This window comes from Emydura macquarii, unplaced genomic scaffold (genome assembly GCF_026122565.2).
Source record: "Emydura macquarii macquarii isolate MOO-44397 ecotype Brisbane River unplaced genomic scaffold, CSIRO-AGI_Emac_v2 contig_2846, whole genome shotgun sequence".
In the NCBI taxonomy this organism is placed as follows: domain Eukaryota; kingdom Metazoa; phylum Chordata; order Testudines; family Chelidae; genus Emydura; species Emydura macquarii.
The window spans coordinates 1030530-1047178 of record NW_027132983.1 but is presented as its reverse complement, the minus strand read 5'-3'; the positions used below and the strand labels follow the sequence as shown (position 1 = coordinate 1047178).

General features: G+C 43.2%; 1 protein-coding gene across 1 annotated transcript in view; it reads right to left on the bottom strand.

Moving 5' to 3' along the window:
* Nucleotides 1-16649, bottom strand: part of DOCK3 (dedicator of cytokinesis 3) — a 460968-nt gene that overhangs the window by 60287 nt on the left and 384032 nt on the right. The window contains 6 exon segments of the mRNA XM_067568165.1: nucleotides 744-892; nucleotides 2366-2459; nucleotides 3163-3223; nucleotides 10299-10394; nucleotides 10515-10541; nucleotides 11650-11735. Of these exon segments, the coding sequence (XP_067424266.1) occupies nucleotides 744-892; nucleotides 2366-2459; nucleotides 3163-3223; nucleotides 10299-10394; nucleotides 10515-10541; nucleotides 11650-11735 (513 nt within the window).

Genomic DNA, 16649 nt, shown 5'->3' with positions numbered 1-16649 from the left:
ATGGAGCTAAGACTCAGGCGCTTTTAGAGAATGGAGATAATGTAGACAAGAGAATAATTTGCTCTTGAATTTTTACAAAATTGTACAAATACCTGCTAAAACTCACCTCCCGAAACCATCCCAAAGTATCAAAACATAAAGGATCATAGCTCATAAGTCTCTACAGTGGTTTTAAAATGTGTTTATTTACTATGGGAAAGATAAGTCAAATAAGTGACTTTGCAAGTAGCTGCATTTTGTTCTGAGGCAGTGAATGGATAATGGACTCCAACTGGAATCCTGAATCTGGGAGTAAAACAACAGCTGAGGTGGGGAGGATTAGTCTTTACTTCTCAGAGCCACTTAAATTACACTGATCATTCATATTTAACCCTGCAAGTCAGAAACCAACCAAATCAGAGCCTTCTACAAATAGAGACTTTTTTAGAAATGAAGCAACTGACATTCACACAGTTCTTTATCAGCCCAGCTGATTCAGAATTTGTTTAGAAGATGCAGGAATTTGCTGAATTCTTTTCTCTGGGTGTAACTCCTCTAGTTCTGAGTTTTATGTATGTCCCCACTCATTCTCTCAGCTACTATCTAGCTATCTCCTGTTTAGTCTACAATGCTGAAGGGCCACTTGTCACAGCATAAAAATCTTTAATACACTTACTACTTAATTGAAAAGATGGGTTGGTAGGCCAAAAAGCAAGTCTGGGAAATGGGGGGAAGTGGTTGGAGGAGAGCAGTAGTTGGCATACCTTCCCTTTGTTGAAGTAGTGGATAATCTTCCGGCATAGCCCTTCCTTACGCTGCCACTCTGTCTGTGATGGGTAGTGCAGGAACTCTCGCAGAGGCCTGTCCTCCCACTGAAGCAGCTCACAGTACAGAAGCAATGTAAATGCAGCCTCTATTAGAACAGAAATCAGTGATGACTGAATAAATTACTACAAATAAATACAATTAATGGGTTTGATTTACACTTGGATTTGTTGAGCAAATCATGATCCAAATTTTACCTACAGAATAACCTGCGGGAGAACAAAGTGCTTGAAAACCAAGATCCTCTTCCTGAGACATTGGAGAGATGGAAGCTATTTGGTCAGTGCATCATCAACTTCATGCTGCAGCATTACCAAGATGACATGTCCTGGGCATGAAGTGGAAAATGTGTTGGTCTGCACCTCTGTCATCTGGCCAGGAAATAGGGAGCTAGCATGATGAGTTTTTGCAACTGCTACCTTACTCTAATGCCAATTACACTTCCCTGGCTTTTTGATGAATGATCCCTGAGGTGGAAAAAGCACCTTACTAATGTTTGTACTTTCCCCTTCTGTATCATCTTTTTGACTTCTCAGTTCCCCAAAGCTGTGCAGATGTATATACAGTGGTGTACCGTGGGTCTTCGGTGCGCGGGGACCAAGCCTGCATTTGCGCCCTCCCTCCCCTACAGGGCAGGAGGGGTCACAGCAGCACCCCCCAACTACCCCAGGGATGGGGGAGTCTGTACCTGCAGGGGTGGTGGTGGCGTGAGGCCTGAGGGGGAATGCAGGCTTGGCTCCACCCCCCCCCACCACACTTACCCACCGGGTGATGCCTGCCTCTCCCACTCCAGCCCAACAGCGGCTCGGACAGGGGTGGCCACCCCCCGGCATGGGGATGGGGCGCTGGGTCAGACCTTCACGACGTGTGGGGCACGGGAGTGGGAGCAGGAACAGCCCCCCTCAGCCTCCTGCACCCCCCGCCCGTTTTGAAGTGCCAGCCTGGAGTTCCACACTTACCTGCTGCTCCAGTCCCACAGCCCGGTGCAAGCTCGGGCGGGGCGCCCTCACCCCCCAGTCTGGGGGGTGCTGGGCTGGCCCTCCACAACGCACAGGGGGCCTGGCCCCCTCAGCTTCCCCTCTCGTACACCACTGTATATATAATTTAAAAATTATTCTCATCTTTCACCTGAGATATAAACATAGCAACGTATCAGACTGCTAAAGCTTTTATGATTCATTTCTCCAAGGTGCCCTTAGCTTTTCTCCCTTTCTTCTAACACTTTCTGAACAGGATACATGACTAACATGTAGCTTCTGCCAATACCAAACATTAGCAAAGGACTACCATCTACAAGGTCCATTCAACACCCTTCTTCCTTGAAGTACTGTTTTGAAATCAACCTCTTTACCAGGTTTCTTAATTTACAAACTGGTCTGTTTCTTAAATGGTATCAAAGCCAGTTGATTAACAATATGAGACGACTGTGCTTCTAATTCTTCCAACTGCAGTAGCTGATCTTCACAAAGTTTCCTAGAAAAGTATTTAATGAATTTTAAAGAAGAATGCTGGGAGACTCAACATTTCTGGCCTGGACTCTAACAGCCTCCTCATTACTAACCGGTATAGTTCTCAGCCTGTAAGTGCATGTCACACAGCTTGTGGATGTAGCGGATATACATCTCTTCCTTGTTAATTTCAGATTTATAAAAGTTCTGTAAAGAAGATAAAAATAAATATTCAGAAACAATCCTGAGCTATGTTGTCAGTGTAAAATAACCCCCTACTTCCAGGCAGCTAATAGAAGCTGCATATAATACAAAGAAGGTGCATTAATAATATGAGAGATTGGGCCTAAATCTGCTTTCATTTAAATTGGTGTAAATGAGGAGTAACTCCACTAACTTCAAGGAAGTTATGCTGGATTTAACAGTGTAAAGGAGAAAAGAATTGGGCCCACTGTATCCATACAAATGTGAGTGTGAGAGATCAATGTACAAGAGAGGGAATGCACACAAATGTATACTGGTAATTCATTCCCTCTGCACTCTAAAAATACTACTGCCAGAACTTCTATCTACAGAAAAGGAGATGTGAGTGGGGGGAGTGTTTGTACAGGAGAGGGTTAAAGAGGAGGAAGGGAAAAGGATAAAAATACTTGTAGAAATATTCTTTGCTAAGAGCCAGTCTTGCTCATCTGCTGCACTCTCTTGCCTCCTGTCTCAATGGAATCATTTAACCATACTGCTGTAAATTCACAATGGAAAAAACCCCACATTTTCTGTTATGGGATGCTGAGACTAATAACACTCTGCATATAATCATATCTCAACTTTTCCATTCCAGATTAAAATACTATGCATGGGACCATGACGTACAGGTGAATTAAAAAAAAATTAAAATAAAACGTGTTCTTACCATCAGGTTAACAGTACAGCCAATTTTCTTGTTTTCTGTTTCATCTCCTTTCATGCAGTCCCTGAAAAGAGAAACACCGTGGAGACATTTAGACTTCAAAAGGGTGTTTTTAAACTAATGATAAACCTGTTCAAAAACAAGAATTCTCTTTTTGATGCCAAAAGAATGGATATTGACCTTCGTAACTGTTGTTCTTCAAGATGTGTTGCTCATGTCCATTCCATATTAGGTGTGTGCGTGTGCCATATGCACCAGCGCCAGAAATTTTTCCTCTAGTGGTATCAGTAGGGCCAGCTTTAGCGCCCCTTGGGGTTGCGAGCTTATGCACCGCTATATAAGACGCTGCCGGACCTCTCCCTCTCAGTTCCTTCTTGATGAAACTCCAACTGAGAGGAAGGAGAGTGGGTTGTGAAATGGACATGAGCAACACATCTGGAAGAACACTACTTACAAAGGTCAATAACGGTTCTTTCTTCTTTGAGTGCTTGCTCATGGACCATTCCATATTAGGTGACTCACCAGCAGTATCTCTGGATTTGGGCAGGAGTTCATGGACGTGCTGTTTGCAACACCGCCCTTCCAAAGCCTGCATCGTCTCGGGCCTGCTGAGTAATGGCGTAATGAGTCGTGAAGGTATGAACTGAGGACCAAGTTGCAGCTCTACTGATTTCCTGTATTGGGACTTGGGCCAGGAAGGCCGCTGATGATGGCTGGGCCCTCGAAGAGTGGACCATCAGTGAAGCTGGAGGCTTGACCCCCGCTTGCTCATAGCAGGCTCGGATGCAGGCAGTGATCCAGGACGATATCCTCTGAGATGACACCAGCAGCCCTTTCATCCATTTGGCAACTGCGATGAAGAGTTGCGTGGATCTGCGGAAAGGCTTAGTCCTGTCAATGTAGAATGCCAGAGCTCTCCTGACATTGAGAGTGTGGAAACACCTTTTCTCTTTGGAGTTGTGGGGCTTTGGGAAGAAGACTGGTAGAAAACAGCCTGGTTCATGTGGAATTGCCATATCACCTTTGTCAGGAATGCCAGATGAGGGTGTAGCTGGACCTTGTCCTTGAAGAACACTGTGTAAGGAGGTTCAGAGGTCAGGGCCTTGGTTGTTGAGACTCGCCATGTCGAAGTAAATGCCACCAAGAACACAACTTTCCAGGATAGGTGCATAAGAGAGCAGGATGCCAAGGGCTCAAAGAGGGGCCCAGTGAGCCTGAAAAGGACTAGGTTGAGGTCCTATTGAGGAATTGGATCCCATACTGGCAGAAAGACCCTCTCCAGGCCTTTGAGGAATCTGACTGTCATCTCATTCAAGAAGACCGTTCTGCCCTGTACAGAGGAGTGAAAAGCAGATATGGCGGCTAGGTGTACCTTAATTGATGACAAAGACAATCCTTGTTGGTTTAGGTAGAGCAGGTAATCCAAAATGGTTTGGATAGGCGATATAGTCGCAAAGATATTCCGATGAGGCGCCCAGCAGGTGAAGCGTTTCCACTTGGCTAGGTGTGCCACTCTAGTGGAAGGTTTTCTGTTTCCCAACAGGAACTGCAAAGAGCAGGCCCTTTCTTCTAGGCTTAGCCTCAGAGCATCTATGCCGTCAGGTTCAGGGAGGCTAGGTTCAGGTGAAGCAGTTAGCCGTGGTCCTGCGAGATGAGGTCTGATCAGGTTGGGAGTGCCCAAGGGAGGGGATGTCATTGACAGATCTAGCAGCATCCCAAACCAGTGCTGGTGTGGGCAACTGGGACTATCAGGATAACCCACACCTCGTCCCTCTTGATCTTTATGAGAACCTTGTGTATAAGCAGTATTGGTGGAAAGGCGTACGTGATGTTGCCTGACCAAGTCAGAAGAAAGGCATCGGAAAGCGAGCCATTGTCAAGCCCTTGTAGGGAACAGAACTGGTGACACTTCCTGTTTCACCTGGTGGTGGGGAGCACACCACCTCAGGAAGATGAATTCGGTGACTTCTGGGTGCAAGGACCACTCGTGGAAAGAGAAAAAAGATCTGCTGAGGTGATCTGCCAGCATGTTCCTGACCCCTGAAAAGTGCACAGTTTCTAGGTGGATGTTGTGATCTGCACAGAAGCCCCACAGACATAGGGCCTCTTGACAAAGGACTGAGGACTTGCTCCCCTGTATTGTCCATCAGTATTTGAACCACCCTGCTGGCCAACTGGGGAAGGAACACGTCATAGGCCAATCGGATTGCCTAGAGCTCCCTGACGTTTACATGCAGTGTCAGCTCTTCTCTGGTCCAGAGGCCCATGAGGGTCCTGAGATGGGCTCCCCACCCCAGGTCTGAAGCATCTGAGACCAGTGACAAAGTCGGTCATGAGGTGGCAAAATGCACCCCTCTCAGTACGTGATACGGTTTTGTCCATGACAGGGAGGTAAGTATTGGTGGAGGGATTGTGAGGATCATGTCCAGATGGTGTGTGGCTGGCGAGTTTAGAAGGGTCCCTGAAGAGGGACAGAGCAGGAGTGGGAGCAAAATAAACTGGAGGGTGTACCCGGCTGCTATGCGTTTAGTACGCAATGGTCTGATGTTATAGTAGCCCAGGCTGGGAAGAAGGGTGCAAGGCAGTATGAAAAAAACAGGGAGGCTGGATCCTGGGTAAGGACTGGTAGGTCGCCTCCAGGGGCACCTTCAAAAGGCTGCTTGCCCCCAGTGGGCTTATGGCTCGAGCCAAACTGTGGAGTAGTCTTTGGGGATTGCCCCTGATGTCTTTTATAACCCTTGTTTTTCTTTCTATAGGGTTTTCCTCTGGAGTGGCCCCCAAACTTCTGTGGCTGCTGGGGTCTGAAATGCCTTCTGGCTGATGATGGAGTGTATAGACCCAAAGAGTGTAGAATAACCCTAGAGTCCTTTAGCCCGTGCAGCCTTGAATCCATTTGGTCTGCGAACAAGACTGTCCCATCAAAGGGGAGATGTTGTATGGACTGGTGGACTTCTGACAACAGACTAGATGACTGGAGCCATGATGCCCTTCTTATTGACACCGCTGACACAATTGTTCTGGCCACCCAATCAGCTGCATCAGAGGCTGTTTGGAGGGAAGTCCTGGCCTTCCTCCAATATTGCCTCAAACTGCTGTTTGGAGACTTGCGACGGAGTCTGTAAATTTGTTCAATGACTGCCAAATGTTAAACACATATCTTCCCAACAGGGCCTGTGGGTTCGATATGCACAACTGCAGGCTTGCCGTTGAATAAACCTGCCTCCCAGAAAGGTCCAGCTGCTTCGCCTCCTTATTTTTCGGAGTGGAACTTGCCTGTCCCTGCCTGTCGCTTTCGTTGGCTGCTGCTACCACCAATGACCCTGGGGAAGGGTGGGTATAAAGATATTCAAACCACTTTGTGGAAACATAATATTTCCTTTTTGCCCGCTTAGATGTGGGAGGCAGAGAGGCTGGGGTTTGCCATAAGGCCTTTGCCAACTTTCCCACTCCCTCATGGACCGGGAGGGGGCCAGGATAGGGCTGTAGCTGCGAGGATGTCAAACAACTTATCCGCAGGCTCCTTCAACTACTCCATCTTCAGGCCCAGATTTGATGCCACTCGCTTGAGCAGCTCCCGAACAGCCCTGAAGTCATTGTGTGGGACAGAGGCGGAGGGTCCTGCCACTGCCTCATCCAGTGAGGAGGAGGATGACGCTGGCAAAGGTGGAGGGTTAGAGTCATCCTCTCTGGCTGGAGTAGTTCCTTCTGAGGTTACTGCAGGGACCTCCTCCTGGTCCAACTTGGCATCCAGGTCCAGTACTGGGCGAGTGACTGCTGATGACCTTGGCACTGAGGCTCCGGTGAGTGACTGACCCTCTGAACCCATGACAGAAGGTAACCTGCATGAGTTCCAAAACTGCCATGGTGCAGGCCACTGCTCTTGTGGCCAGAACCCTATCTGAGGTGCCATGGGGAAGCTCACAGCCATGGCAGAAGTCTGCCCTCTGGAAATGCTCCCTGGGATCCACAGGGGTACGAATGCTACTTGCCTCTCCCTGCTGTGCCAGGAGTTTTGGTGTTCTGGTGCCGGGGAGTGGTGTCGGGAGCCTGGATGCTGCGTCTCTAGTGATCGGCTCTTATCTTTAGGCTTTCTGTATGGGTTTGGTGACTGGTGGTGGGATTCCGGGGATCTGTGCAAGGACTCTGGGGACTAATGATGTTCTGGAGACTGGCGCTGTAGGTCTGGAGACTGGTGACTAGAGCCCGACATCCCATGGTGCGGCTCCGGTGACCACTGTTGGGGCAGAGACCGACGTATTGGCTACAGGGATTGTTGCGGGGGTCTCATTGCAGGTTTGCCTCTGGATGGCCTGCAGTCGGTGGTGCTGATGCCTGGTTCCAGTGCTTAGACTTCTTTTCCTGAGATATTGGGAGCACGGGGATTGCCAAGAGGTCCTTTACTGCTTGGATTACCTCTTTCTGCTGCCAGGAGCACTTTGCTGGCCCTTTGCTGCTTCCAGGAGTCAGCGGTGGGTTCGGGATAGAGCTCAAAATCCAGATTGGCGAGGACACCCAAAGTCTGGTGGGGACAGGTAGCTCAATATGGGTCTTGCCTGAGCTCCCGCCCCTTTCTTGTCCTTCGGTGCTGGCAAATGCCCCCATTCAGTATTTGTCTTTTTTGATCTTTTCTTCGGCACCATAGATGTTGATCAGTGCCGGGAGGAAGTCGGTGTGTGTGTGGGGGGGGCATTCTGCACCAAAGATGGCGTACTCAGCGCCGATCTGGCCGGCTTGGTTCTGATGCTGGTCTAAGTGCCGACTCCATCAGGAATGCTTTCAGTCTGATGTCTCAATCTTTCTTGGTGCAAGATCTGATCCCTTTACAGATTCTTTCCCATATGTGAGCCTCTCCCAAATACTTCACCAGCTCTGGTGTGGGTTGTTAACTAGCATGGGCTTCTTACATGAAGTGCACAGTTTAAAGCCCAGACACCAGGGCATGCCCTGCCCCTGGGCCACACTTATTAACCGACACTATCTCTAAATGAACTAACACTTAACAACAAGTAACTGAGCTATTTACACTATGAAACTATGAGAAAAACCACTAGAGTTGGAAGAGCTTGCAGTAGCAAGAGAACATTTCAGCACTGTCACAGGAGGTAAGAGGGAACTGAGAGGGAGAGGGGGCCAGCAGAGCCCTATATTACAGCACATAAGCGCACGACCCCAGAGAGCACTAGACCCAGAAAAATTTCCAGCACTGGTGCATGTGGCACGCACACACACCTAATATGGAAAGGACATGAGTGTGCACTTGAAGAAGAAACTACAGTTAAGGATAAAATTTATTTTTTAATGCATCCCTCAAAAAAGACCCCATACAATGCAGAAGTTATTCAAGAAAGTTAGTCATCAAATGAGCTTTACTTGTAAAATTAATTTATTGCTATTAAAAGATTCTGTAAGGAGAGCCTTAGAACTGAGACCTTCTATTTACACACAAACAAGGTGCAGTCTGAGCAGTGGCAGTGCCAGCTTCTTCAAAGTGCACCAAAAACACGCCTCAGCTGTGATCTGAAGGGACCCTCTGTAAAGAGGGGAGTTTCATCTTCAGAGTCATTCAAACTTTGTCCTCTGTTGAGACGGTGTTGTTTGGTGTTGTTTATGGGCACCCATGCACTAAGGAATGCACTATGATTACTTCCGAATTTTAAAGAGGATCCTGAACAGGCACTGGATAATTATGACCTATAATCACTTCAATTAAAGACCTATTGTAGAAGTGAAAAGCTCTGAATCCTTCAAGTAGCCAGATTTAAATACTGCAGCAGTCTAAGTTTTCAGCAGTTTTTGGAAATAATGTATAGTTTAGCACCATAAAAGTTAATCTTTAGTACTAAGTAAGCTTTCCTAGAATGACTTACAAACATTTGCAAAGAAGAGACAAAAAATCTTCTAAAGCCAGTGACACAGCAGAAGCTGTCGGGGACTACTGTATCAGCAAACTGGCGGCTAGCCACTCAAAGCCATCAGAAACTATCAGCAGAGTCTTCCATTTCATGGCAAGACTTGCTCTGTACGTAACTTGCGAAATTACCACAACTGAGATCCAATTTGCCTGCTGACAAATGCTTTACTGAGAGAACGCAGGCATGGCCTATTGCAGCATGTTGGTGCAACACAATTGAAATGTTGCTGCCATATTCATTTAAATTAAAAAACTGAGGTTTGTTACTGAATTAAATAGGAAAATTAATACTACAATCAATAGAGTAGATTCAATTAAAATAGATATTCCCACATTTTACATTCTCAGTATCTCTCAGATTTTTGTTTTGATGAATAACTGCACAGCAGAAGTTGTCTGGGGAGAAACTGGAGGTTTTGTCATGTGGGTGGGGAGAACTGGGCCTTCTGGCACATGAGAGAGCATGGGGAATTATTTGGGATTGTTGAATGAAGCACAGTAGCCAAATGTTTCTCTTATAATGATTAGCAGCGAAACAGCCAATTGTTAGTTACACTGTCATTTTTAAGTTCCAGAGATAACAGTCCACTGAGATGAATGGGACAGTTAACTACTGTTTCATTACATCTGATTACGTTCAGTTCACCAACTGATTTTCTTTATAACCATTAAGGTTATAATCTTTTTTTTTTTTTTTTTTTTTAAATAAATGAAAGCTGAGATCATGAACACTATTCTGCTGCAAATTCCATGGTCACTGATTCATAGAATACATGGGGCCCTGCTTATAACAAAGTCTCTCTTAGCGGAGTCAGAAGGTGTTGTTTTAGACTTAGATTAATCAGGGAAAAATATTCTAAGAAGATAGTCAAATTAGTAAATTCCAAGAGTTCTACAGTCCTTTAACCTCATCACCAAGTAAATTTAACACACCAATTTCTTCATCCCAAACATTTATCTGGAATGAACAAGAAGTAAGTGAGAATGTGGTGCTCTCAATTTATGGCCCAACATTGCACCCACTATCTTAGTTCAGAACCTGACAATAATACTCTGTAATGGTTAATCTCACATTACTCCATAGCACCGAATTAACTGACTGCTTCAAAACCAGTACAAAATAGGTCTCTTTACAAAAAGGATTTGGTGCTTTACTAATTCTGTACATCCTTCCTGGAGAATGCTAGGATACTTATACTCAGAACACTTTACTACTGTGATCAGGTACCTGTAGTCAAGGAGACGCTCCATGAGGCGAGTAACTGATGTAACAAAAGAGATGCCAGTCTCCCTCCATGTCTCTTGTTCAATCTTCTCCAGCAGGCTGTTTGGAAATGAAGAGGCAGCATATGAGGCTTTCCTGGAAACGGCACAGATCCTGGAGAGATCCAGGGGCAACTTTGTTTCTCTCTTATACAGAAGACTGACAGAATTATAGTCTTACCTAGGGTAGGGCCCAAAGAGTTGGGTTCTACTCCATGCAGCATTAAGCAAAGACAAGAAAAGATGGAATTGACAGCAAAAGGTAAAATTTCCCCTGACATCACTACTTCAAACATAGGAAAGAGAGCACTGTATATAACAAAAGTTGGTTCCCAAGCTGCTGTTGGTAGATTAAAATGCTGCTTATAACAATGGAAAGCTATGACTGGGAAGGAGTCTAAACCCACTGTAATACATTTTATCTCCTCAGTTAAACTGTTAAATTCCAGTCTCTAATGAGCAATCCCAATTCAACGTCTTGCATAACAACTATTATTAGAGACATCAGCTGAAGCAAGGGAAACGCAGAACATTGTTCTTGCCAGTAAATAAAAAGAGAAACAAATTTTCCATTATTTTCATTTAAAATGTATTTGCCATTTGTGTGTGTACACTGATGGAGCCAAACTTCCAAAAAGTGGTTTCTCTTTGTGTGCACTCAAATACATACGCATCCTTTCTATGTATTAGCATATGGGTACACAGGTTATAGATTTATCTGCATACCCAAAATGATGGGGTGTGTACATATAAATTCCCTAATTTTCATGAGGTGTTGGTGCATCAAAATGCACATAGATGCTTGTTTCTTACAGGTGTCTCTGTCACCCACTTCCTTTGTTTTTATGCATTAAGCTACATGCACATTAATGGGGGCTAGGAAGAAAATAGAGGGATCCTAGATGCCCCAAACCGGCTGGAACTGCTTGATAACAGTCTGAAGACTATGATTTCACACTTTTATTACATAAAGCTGAGCACTGGCTCGTCTCACATGTTTGTGATAGGAAGGTGGACATCATTCCATGCACTGTATAGTATAACCTATGCAGCATCAATACTAGATTTTATTGAATGAAATATACAAAAAAAAATATTTTTGTATTCTTGTCAGTGTAAAAAGGATGCATAGCCCTCCCTCTGATTTGTGGCCCATGTCACGATAACCTGTCAGAAGTCCCTGTACATTACTGTGTTCTGAGGGAGGCCACTTCCATTGCTGGTACTTTACAATGGATCATTACTTTGAAATTTCACCAAGCTCTGTAAAGGTGACTTTGTAACATGCAAGATGAATGGAGACTGGTATTGCTTACAGTAGGCTGAAGAGCTCCCTGTAGTTCTCATCTCCTTTTCCCTCTGATACCAAGCTGTCCAGCTTATCAATCAACTCAGCTTCCACCTGGATCAGGGAGGAATGACGGGTTAGAAATTAACTGTGCTTGCAGGAAAGGTAAATTTCAAACATCAAGGATGCTGAGATTGTATTTTATGGATCATTTCCTATGCTCTGCAAGTTGCCTGGTTTTATGGATGGATGATTTCTGCCCTTATATAAAAAGGCATCTGAAATAAAACAGACTCTTTTCAAATTTACAAAACAATGGTTCAGTTTCAGTGAAACAACTGGCCTCATTTGGGTCAATGGAAGAGTGGACTACAGAGCTCAGTTATCCTCTTGCTGAGCAGAGGGATAAAATGGGCTTCCTTGTGGAGTTGTTTGTGTCTTATAGGAGTCTTTGTCAACTACTTTCTTTGTTTTATCAGATGTGGACTTTCTATAATGAATGTATCAGCTAGAATCTTATCGTGTCCTACCTGTCACTAATGTAAAAACCATAGTATAATCACCATCAATCTGCTATGGTAAATCTGGTCCAGGAAGGTAACTGATTCTCCAGGATCCAATCACCACTGCATCACCCTTAAGGATGTTTTAGCAATAAAACTGCATATGTAAACAAGGCCCTTTGTGATTATATGATGCACTTTCCTTTATCTCTTGTGTAAAGGTGTACCTCTGCTACCATTCTGTTCACTTACAAATTGATTCCAATTTTCCTCAGTCTAGTATTATTTATCTTGATGAACTAGTTTGATATTAATATTCTTTATGATGTGGGTTGCAGAATTCAGTTTCAGCTAATTTTTTAAAAATCTAATTAAAAACAGGGTTTTTAAAAAACAGAAATTGCTTTGTAAAGCACATGGCTTGTACATGTTTAATGAAAAACAAAGAGTGATTTTCTCTTTGTGTCATTTAGCTGCCAAATTGAGAGTGAAGCAAAGATGAAAAGCAAAAGTAAATCAGTCAGTGATTACACTGACGGAAATGAGGACGTTGTTACCAAGACCATTAAGTAGAAACCAGGTTGCATTGTTATTCAATAGAACTGAAAAGGGGACAATGTTAAAAAATTACATAATAAAAACAAATGTTGTTTGAAATTTAAATCTTAATTTTTTAAATCCTGTAACAACCAATTTAGGCTGGAACCCCTCCCTCAAAGAACTTCTCCTCCTCCTCTCCCCCTTTGCACTGAAATCTCCCTCAAACAGCTGATTTCTGTACATCTTGATTATCTGTAGTACTTGTTCCACCTGAGGAAGAGAGCTTCCTTTTCTGTATTCTACACTGACATTTCAAAGAGGAATCTGATACTGGTTTTGCTATACACTTTATAATTGACCTGGGAGAGGAGGATACATTTAGGAATGTGGAATACTACCATATTGAAACAAATCAATGGTTCATCTACTCTAATATCCTGTCTTTGATAGGGGCTTACACTGGATGCTTCAGAGGAAAGCGAAAACTCCAAAAGCACCGGGACAGCTGAGCAATACTATACCATGAGGGCAAGTATTTTCCTGGACCAAGCAGCTTATGTCCTGAAACATGTAGTTTAACAGCACTAGCATTCTGGATTATGTAACTGCACATTCTGTTTTTATTTATACAGACGGTCTGATCCTTTCTTTAATCTTATTAAGCTACAGTATTCAATTAAATTGTATAGCAGTGAGTTCCACAGAGTGCATAGAGGGGATTTTTTTTTTTGCATCCCGGAATATATGCTGAATCAGTGAGTAAAAGAAATGAATAAAGAAAGACCACACTGAGTTCATCTTTGAAAAGGGAAGTGGACACGAGTCCAGGATTTAGAGGGGTTGGTGGAAGGAGGCTCTGGGTAATTAGATTGGAAGCTCTTTGGGGTGGGGACCTGTTCTTTGGTTTTGTGTTTATACAAAGGGGTATGTGGCTTTTAGGCGTGACCACAATATAAATAATAATAAGCAAGGGAGGTGAGAAAAAAACGTTACGAGCCAAACCAATCCTCACCACTGGAAAAAACCTTTCATTACCTCTAATGGGTCAGTCTGCAGAAAGAGTCCTTTACTCTCCTGCAATCATAAGGAAGGATTTGAAAATTGAAATGACTCCTTGTTAATACACTAGCCATGTGAAATTACTGTTATTTACCCTCAGAAAAAACATGTTCAATCATTAACTAATCATATTTATTTTTGGAAAGAGGGGCTTCTCTTTTACAGTAGTATTTACTTTTGCTGTGCTCTTTGCTGCAAAAAACATGATCCCAGAAAATAGACATCTTGATGTCCCATACTTATTCTCCTTTCTTGACTTTCATGTCAAATTTGCACAGTACATAATCCAAACAAGTTTTCTAGCCATCTGTACGGCAAACTCATCCTGACACTTGCTATTTTCTTGTTTTCATTTTATATTTTTTATTAAGGCAAAAGTACAGTAAAAGTTAACATACTGCATTGTATGTTACTTATTTCGGATCGGATTAATATTCAAAGACCTGCCTAAAAATTCTAGCTTGCTAGCTGGGGAGCCCTCTTCCTTCGAGTATGCTGAAAAGGGTGACCACATTTCTATATACCTATCCTCTTTTTGACATTTCTCTCGTGTACATACTTGGTGTGAAAGCTTTTCCATTACAAGGACAGTTCATATTTTACTATACCACAACTTCATAGGAGGAGAGGGCACATTTTATCAACAATGTACAATACAAAGTCTTGCTAACAATAAAAAAATAAATGAACTGATCACTCTGTTTAAAATGTAGATCCTTTACTGGAGTATTAAGTAAGCAGGATCTCTAGGAAGCCAGCATTTTGTAATAAGATGAATCTCTAATGATTTTCTCCCTAAACCATCTAATTTCTGGACACAATCACCATATGCATAAGAATATATCTTTCCCTACAACCCCTCCAAGAGAGCACCTCTCTAGTAGCAAAAATATGATGGATCTTAAGTGGAGTCAAATGCTGACAACACAGTAATTTATAAATATTTTCTTTGTGAACTACACAAATTGAAGATGTAGAGACAGACTGTAACCCCTATGTCCACCACTTTTACAAAACGATGATAAATTTTGCACAAAGTGCCCCTCGTGAGGTATCATTTGAAAACTCATAATTTCCTGATCGTTATTGTACTGGTAAATTATGTGTGGCAACATTATATGTAAAGTTGTGAGATTATACTGTATGATGTTACTAAGGCATATTCCAAATCTAGGAAAGCAGCCCAAACCAGTTCATCAGAGACAAATGGCTAGTGTGACAGGGTGCTGGCCAAGGACTGCTGAGTCAGCCCCCTTTCATGCCAGCTCCCATTTAGGGAGGTAAATTGGAGCTTGCTAGAGAAAACCTGCACTTAACTAGAGAGCCCAATTAGCCTGGGACTTCAGCTAGTCAGCACCTCAGTCAGGTGTCAGCATAATCAAAATACACGATCACTTGGTCAAGTGGCCATTCTTTGGCAGGAAGAAGGATGTGAGTGAGAAATGTACATTTTGCCAATGGAACAGATGGGGATTCCAGTGTGAACAGACTGGCTGTCAACTAAACCCCAGCTGGAGACGATTCTCAAAGAGAAGGAAAAGATATAAAAATGAGGAACAGAGGCTCCAAATCACCTCTCCCCCCTGATCTCTACTCATGGCATTAATAATGTCTGAAGCGTAACTGAACTGGGGGAGTGGTCCTGGCTGAAGAATTCCAGCTAGATTTTTGTGAGCATGTGGTGAGAAAAACCTTTTCGCTTCAAGTTCACTTAGCTTGTTAAATTAGGTGTTAGTTTGCGTTTTACCTTTTATTTCTTTGTAACCAATTTTGACCTTCATGCCTCATTACTTGAAATCACTTAAAATCTATCTTTCTGTAGTTAATAAATTTCCTTTATTGTTTTATCTAAAACAGTGTGTGTTTGGATTGAAGTGTTTGGAAACCTCCATTTAAGATAACAGGGTTTGTGCATATAATTTTCTATTACTGAAATGACAGACTTTTTATGAGTTTGTATTGTCCAGAAGGGTACTGGGCAATACAATACGCACATGTCTGGGATTGGAAATTTGCTGGTACCACTTTGTAATACAATTCAGGAATGGCTGGCTAGAAGCACTCATATAACTCAGCTGGGAGTAATTTACATCCTGGAGTCTGTGTGTGAGCTGAGTAGGAGTAGCTGCTCTCATAGCGAAGCAGTGTAAAAGGCACCCCAGACTGGAGAATTAAGGGGACACAGCTGTTCAACAGTCCAGATTGTACCATGGAGAATGTCCCAAATAGAGGCCCATTAATCCAGATCAATTTCTTTGTCCAAATCCCTTTCCCATCTTTACATTTTATCAACACTCTTTTCAAACAAAATTGTTATATCTTAGAAATTAAACCTTTTGTTCCAGATTACTCCTGTGTCAACACCTCATATGTGGTTAAAGGTCTAGATAGAGCTGCCTTGTATCCAGATTTCACAATAAAATGTTAGAATTGTAAATACTGAAAATACAGAATCTTTGTATTTACATTACATTACATATCTCTTGGTATGATTTCAAATCAGGATCCAAGAACAGCTGTCCAAATTGAGTAATCTCAACTCTTATCCATGACTGATAGTCACTTTTGAGTTCCCAATTTAAGACATTTAGGGCCTGGATATGCAGAAATGCTGAGTATGCACAATTGCAAAGAAAGTCAATGAGCAGCAGGTGCTCAGCAACTCTGAAAATAAGGTCCTAGGCATCAAGACAGGCATCCAGAAATGGAGACACAGAAAATGAGTGGACACTTTAAAAAAATGTAGCCTTAAAGCCAGATTAAAAGTATTTAGACAACTAAAGATGTAATTGTGCTCCTAGTGGGTTTTCAAGAAAGCCGACAATGCCTAATTATCACTAATTTTAATTAGGCGTCTAGGTGCTTTTGAAAATCCCACTAGGCATTCATATGCATCTTTAGGCACCCAAATACCTTTAAAAATCTG